The sequence below is a fragment of the Branchiostoma floridae genome, chromosome 4 (assembly GCF_000003815.2).
Source record: "Branchiostoma floridae strain S238N-H82 chromosome 4, Bfl_VNyyK, whole genome shotgun sequence".
In the NCBI taxonomy this organism is placed as follows: Eukaryota; Metazoa; Chordata; class Leptocardii; order Amphioxiformes; family Branchiostomatidae; genus Branchiostoma; species Branchiostoma floridae.
The window spans coordinates 6,670,483-6,677,287 of NC_049982.1; the positions used below are offsets into that span (position 1 = coordinate 6,670,483).

The window sequence follows — 6,805 nt, forward strand, 5'->3', positions numbered from 1 at the left end:
ACTCGTGAACGCACGTGGTTGCAGGTGTGTTCTACAGGTGGGATATATATCCATAAGGAAACGGCACGCCTTTCAAACCACAGAAGACCCACGTTAGGGCTACACTAGTGAACGGGCACACTCATAGCGCGCAGTCATAGTTCACGTTAACTCTTGAATCTGGGTGACATAAGGCGCTAGTGCACACGTATTGACAGTACAGAGGTTCATGGAACTTTGAGAGACAGTCTTGATTGCGAGTCCTGCGCATGACTCGTGACCCCCCATTGTAACCAACTTCTTTTCCCTGAGGATAACTTTGAATCACGGATATAATTAGCGTGGGTATAATTATTCACCTTCACCTTCACCAGTCTAACCTTCACCAACTGTTTGTCTGTAAATCATATATAGCTGGAGAAGTCCAGAATGGATTTTTACATGATATTTGGTAAGTGAAGAGGTCTTGACATATCAATTAAATAGTAAGATTCTGAACCCCTAGCGCCTCTTTGTGGTACTGCCCCAGGACATCAGGGTTTGACATATTACTTAGATTTAGATGCAAGGCGTGTCAAAAGTGGTATTCTGTCAAGACCTAACATGGAAAGGGAGTCTAGTTTGCACAGGATTTCAGTCTGATATTGAAGTATGCATTTGCACATACATGTATGATAACGTTATGCATTGGTACATATCATCAAGACATTCATTCAAAGACAAATTGTTTGACAGTCATAAAGGATGCATGAAGACACACATTTCAGTAGGATTGTATAATCGCAAGGCATCATGGAGAGGGATATTATATCATTATACAGCTTCCTAGTATAAACGTGGGTACTTTGGACCAAAAATCATTATTCTATATATATCGCGAGCCATACCATATCAAGGTACGAACAAAAGTACTTCCATCAAGTCAAACCCTTATCTTAAGTTTAATTTGATACAACCAATGTCAGCGTGAAGACAAAAACAACACGAAATCAAACCAATCCACACGTATTGATATAGGTAATTTCAAAAGACGGAAAATATTTTCCCATTTTTTTGTCAAGAACAGCACAATCATGGTTCATTGCTGTGCCTAAACTCGTACAGATGAAACATGTCTGTGTCCTCTCTGTACACGGGATGGTTCAGCACGGCGTGGTAAACTGCGTTCTGCTCCAGCGACAGCTCCCTGCTGTCCAAACGGTACTTCAGTGCTGTCCGAAAAAGCAGCTTGTCCGCCTTCGGGTTTCTCCTGCTGTACAGCATCAGGAACCACGACGTCGGCTACGCAAACAATGAAAGCAAAGATAATAGTAAGATGAAGCATTGTTACTATTGCCAGATTGGCTAAGGTTATGTTTTAGGCTTGTGCGTCCGTTTGCCCCTCTGTCTTTTTAAATGCCTTTGGACAGACAAGGGCAATCTGGTACTTTACTCACGTTAATAACTTATTTCAACAGCGCCACATACACAAAACAACAAGCTTGATAAAGGTAAAGATAGTCCTTGAAAAGTTTGTGGAAGTTATGTTAAGGGCCTTACTTTATTTGATAAGAGAGCCTTCACTGTGCGAATCAAGGGTTCGATCAACACCGGCCAATAAACAACGTCAGAACCGATGATGACGTCAAACGTCCCATGATGCTCCTGAAGAACTGACGGGTCGTCATCCCAATCCATGATGGCGGCCTGCGGTCGATCTGTGAAAGGACAATTCCACAGGGGCAAAATTATTGCTGTATATGGATCATTTAGACATTTTGGAATACCAGTTCTTCAACCTGTACTAAAAAAAAGAAGTACATCATCATTCCGTTACGGGTCGCTGTACATTATACCCCCTTCCACTAAAGACGGCACTCTCACCGCACTCTCCCTGTGACCTAGAATTTTGACAAAAAGAATTGTACAAAAAAAACTTTTACATATCTGCAGATATACCCAGCATGAAATCGAAGGTTAAGGTGGGTTCACACGTGCGTTTATATTCGTATATGTTTCTTGAATTTCTCCAGCGACCAGTGGAGTCTGGCGGAGGCTAAGAATTCCATACGGACATCATACGTCACTTGAATTTATACGCTGCCGTGTGAACCTTTACCAATTTTTACATAGATATGTTTTAGGTTGTAGTGAGAGCGCAGCGCGATCGCCGTCTAGTGGAAAGGGGAAGCCTGACTCACTGTTATCCTCTCCGAAGGTTTCCGCGATGTTCATGTCCATCAGATCCACGGCGTCCTCCACATAGTCGGTCATGACCACCCCGCTCGGGTCCTCTGACAGCGCGGCCGCCACCAGCCCGGGTAGCCCCACCCCTGCACCCACCTCCAACACCCGCCCCGCACGGACCAGCTCACGGTGCGACACCAGGTGCTGCGACAAAATCTGTGGAAGGCACAAAACCGCTCCACTGATTGCTGCTCTGGGTGCTACCTTTGTTGCACAAGTGATTTTTCAAGTTTCCGTTTTTCATGCTAGGGCAATACTTTTAAATTGGGGCAGTTAGCGGGAGCGAAAAGTACGGTATAAAAGACGACAAAACACTCAAAACGTAAAAATTAAAACAGAAAGAAAAAGCACAATTTTGCATATATTTTGAAAAGCATGTTTTATTAATTTTTTTTTCCGACTAGAAGTCCAGCCGGGCTCCGGTTTGCAAATTATTGAATATAATGTAAATTTTGGTCATTTAAGTAACGTAGCTATGCTTAAAACAGTTTCACGTAAGATAGGGGCGTTGCGATGTCGAAATGGTTTGTATTTGCAGTGGTATTTGCATCGACGCTTTGAATTCGTGGTTTGCAGGTGATTAAATAGATAAAGTAGGGCATTCGGAAGGTTTTATATTTGGCTTATTAGAAAGACTAGTATTCAGTTCTGTTGGTTACATTGGTAATACGGAATGCAACATAAAGATGGCTGTGCATGGAAGGAGTTGAAACAAAAATGCAAAATGCCAAAGAGCACCAAGGTTGTTTATTTTTATATTATAAACGCCGCTCAAAACTTGACTGTACTGTTTTATACGATGCCATCAACCCTTGCAACCTACGTAGTCTTGCTGACTTGATTATACATAATTTAGTGCTATCTCCCTATCATGTTTTAGCCTGAAACTTTTTGTATGTTGGAGACTATTAATTTCTGACCCTTGACACCTACCATAGCAGCCGGCCACACCACGAATCCGGTCTGTTGTACATTCAAATCTACAGGTGATTTTTGGTCAACAAACATAAACCAATACAAGTCAAGAAATGCAGAGAGCACGCCAACACACACACAGAGACTAACATTGTTGTAGGTACTATTAGGTGCAGTGTTTTACTACATGCTTTTTTGGTGATAGACAAGTGAGTAAATAGTGATTATTAAATCAATCATGCCTGAATTAGCATGGCATACACCCTATTCTACCTCAGGGTCGCTTTTCTATACTCTCCATGTTTTAAAAAAATACTCTTTAGGCGTTTTTATCGGACTTTCTATTTTGCACCGTTTTTTCGGTATATCGGAAAACATTAAGAAAACAGTAGAAATTAAATAGCACATTAAAAACGCCTAAAAAACGTTTTAAAAAAGCAGCCGGAGCTTGTTTGTTTCTTTGTTTGTTTGTTTGATTGTTGAGCTTAACCTCTGCTTGGAGAGTAGCTTTTCTGATCGCTTCTCCGCAGAACGAAATGGCAAGGGATGCGATCGGAGGTACGAACCGGTGCTAGAATACATGCTACCGATGGATATTACATGAATCACACATAGCTGCTAACTTCTAAATGACACAAAGATTGAGATTAACGGTTATAGCAGCTAAATTGAGAGCACCTCATAAGTTGGTTTTCCCATACATACCATCTTTTAGTCCATCTATGACTCTTCCTACCACCTTCACTTTCTCTCCAAAGGACACAGTGGTATGGCGATAACTGTAAAGAGGACATATGAATTTAACACGTGAAAGAAAACACTCATCAAACCGCTGGAATAACAGCGGAAGCTAGAAGTGGATCATGGTAAAGTCAAGTCATGCGATAGCTCTGGGGGAAACTGCCTAATTCATGGACTTAGCAAAAAAACAGCAAGTGCATAATCTTTAAAAGGTTCCGAATTACTACATTAAAGGCTACATTAATGAATACCTTTACCTTTTAGTTTTACGGTGGATAATCAAAACTGTGCCGGCAAAGATTGCATTACATTGTTTATTGATTCAGAAAAAGATGTGCATGCATGACTCACCTGGTGTCCACCATGACCCCGGGAAACATGGCAGGTCTGGTGGACTCGTGAGTCTCCTCCTGACTTGTGTGTCCGTTCCTTCCACCGTGCGGAGGCGTGGCTTCTATAACTTTGTTCAATTCTTTCCTTCTCTCCAACGCATCTTGAGTTGAACACATTGCGGGACACACAGGTTCGAGTTTCTTACCAGGGGAGAAGATAAGAATTGTAATTACATGTAGTTGGCATAATTACATCTCGGAGATGATGAAAGCATTTTATTTCATACAAAATTGTAGTTCAGTTCAGTTCGTCATATCCTCTGTGATTTGTCACCAGTCCCTACTAGTACGTCCCTGCCGCGAGTATGACCGTCTGCGAAGTGCGTCATCCTGAAGTCCTGCTTCCTCCTGAAGTAACAGTTACCTGTAATCTTCTTAATAAGTGGCAAAGAAGGACGACCACGTATACGACTCTCATGCGGTGTATGTATATACAAATGATTTGACTTGCATTACAGGTAGACTCTTCTACATTTCCTAAGACTAAGACGCACGCTATTGTAACTATAATCAATACTAAAACGAGTTATAGATGGTACATGGGTCGTTTCCAACGTAATAATACATATTCCAACGCAGACATTTAACGTAGTCCTGTGCAAGTGAGGGATACTGGATACTGTTAAAGGCCCTTGAATATGTCAAAACGTGATTTGGCACAGAAACGCAGAAACGAGAGTCCCACTGACACATACACGTACCGACACTAGTGTGTTCCCTACAGATCCATGGCTGTTCCCATTTACTTCTCCGCCTCGCCCTCCATCGATCCAGTCTTCTTCATCGGGAATAAGCCAGCTGAAGATGACGTCATCGTCGTCATGGCAACCGAAATCGTCCATGTCCTGCTTAACTAGCTGCTTTGACTGAAATGACGATAATCGTTTGTGGTTAAAAGATTGTACCCGGTAAAAGACGTTTTGTATACATAAAGGACCCCCTTCCATTGGATGGAGATCGTTGAGCGACTTTATAAGTTTAACATGATTGAAGGCGTTAATTTAAAAGTGTATGAATAAATAAATAAATAAAGTGTATGAATAAATAAATAAATAAATATGATTTAAGTTTAAAAGGCAATCACACACAAACACAAACACACACACACTGACACACACACACACACACACATACACACGCGCGCGCACGTTCACACACACACACACATACATGTATATATCACACACACACACACGCGCGCGCACGTTCACACACACACGCGCGCGTACGTTCACACACACACACACAAATATATCACACAAACAGACGCACACACACACACACACACGCACACACACACACACACACGTGTCACACACACGCAGACGCAGATCTTATATTCACAATGTGCTATACCGTACTTGTTCTAGCTGTCTGTGAACAGATTGCTAGATTCGTGTTCACCATAATTGTTCTAGTGACGTCATCGCCTATAAGGGTCCTATAATTGGTCCTCTTATACATTATCGGCTAGCCTAGCGCCTCTACCAGGCCTTCCTACATGGAATATGGATCGAGAATGCCGCAAAAAGGGGAATTGATGACCCAGACAGACAATCCGCCGGGTCCGCCAAATCGGCTACGGTAATAAACCAAACTCCCTTGGCAAAGTATCAAGCCTATGATAGCGTCTGGGCGGTCCAACCGGTTATAGTGCCCACTCCCCTGGCAAAGTATTCTCCCATAGCCAGCGTACTTAGTCTGTTGGACTAGTCAAGGGCCCTAATAAATTGTTGTGCCAAAGGTCGCGTGTGACTTGTTTCGTCCATTCTCCTCTGTCCTGGTGCACTGATCATAGTGACTCACCTTTACTACCTGTGGGAACGGAGACCGCGTGAGAACCTTTGTACTTTCGCAGTCCGTTGTCGATATAAGACGATACAGGTCACTAATATCTTAATCGACATTCTAGGCCGTTTTTCCAAAAAATAATAAAACCTTCCTTTACAAACACCCTCCCTCCCTAAAACGGATGGCCAAGGTAAGAGCATACCTCTGTAAATTCAGTTTTTGTCGACATCTGGCCCTGTCTGGTGGAGGGGCGGACTCTCTGGCTACGTTCCAAAATTCGGTGAGATGTAAATCCTCATTAACAGCTGTTTGATCAAAACAGGTTCAGACAGTGTAACTCTAACCGTCCGACTGGGTAGGGAGGGACAGATGCCGATCCTCCTTCCCACAAGGCAGTGGTTGCAAATACACAACAAACGTTTCAGCCCGGCTTCCACCCTTTGACCGCCACGTAACGATTTCTCGAAGTTTGCTTTTGTGCTAACAGGAACCAGACAGGTCCGGTTTGGCTGATTTCCTGGGGAAAAAGGCGGGAATTTTAAAAGATTGTGTGTTTAAACGGCGGCTCTAGTGGAGTTTCCTTTCCCTTTGTGGATATCATAAAGTTTTCTGCAGCATTAACATATTTGAGGCACTAGTGAAGGATAGACTATATCATACATTATTTACCATCATCACTCCGAGCTGTAACCATTTTAGATACCCCACAATACATTTTTACTAAAATCACACAGCCTACTCATTATGCAAAACATGGGAGA

The 6,805-nt window shown here is 42.6% G+C and overlaps 1 protein-coding gene across 2 annotated transcripts; it reads right to left on the reverse strand.

Annotated features, from left to right (window-relative positions):
* Positions 1-664: 664 nt before the first annotated feature.
* On the reverse strand, positions 665-6,551 carry LOC118415012 (protein N-terminal and lysine N-methyltransferase EFM7-like). 2 transcript variants are annotated; one of them, XM_035819383.1, is made up of 8 exons: positions 6,247-6,551; positions 4,955-5,119; positions 4,213-4,394; positions 3,826-3,899; positions 3,139-3,185; positions 2,160-2,361; positions 1,519-1,676; positions 665-1,260 (listed from the first exon to the last, which is right to left on the reverse strand). In XM_035819383.1, exons 1-8 carry the CDS (start codon positions 6,271-6,273, stop codon positions 1,051-1,053), a joined length of 1,065 nt encoding a protein of 354 aa, XP_035675276.1. In that variant the 5' UTR covers positions 6,274-6,551; the 3' UTR covers positions 665-1,050. The 2 variants fall into 2 exon arrangements, with proteins under 2 accessions (XP_035675276.1, XP_035675277.1); XM_035819384.1 differs by lacking the exon at positions 6,247-6,551 and adding an exon at positions 6,060-6,188.
* Between the last annotated feature and the right edge of the window lie 254 nt (positions 6,552-6,805).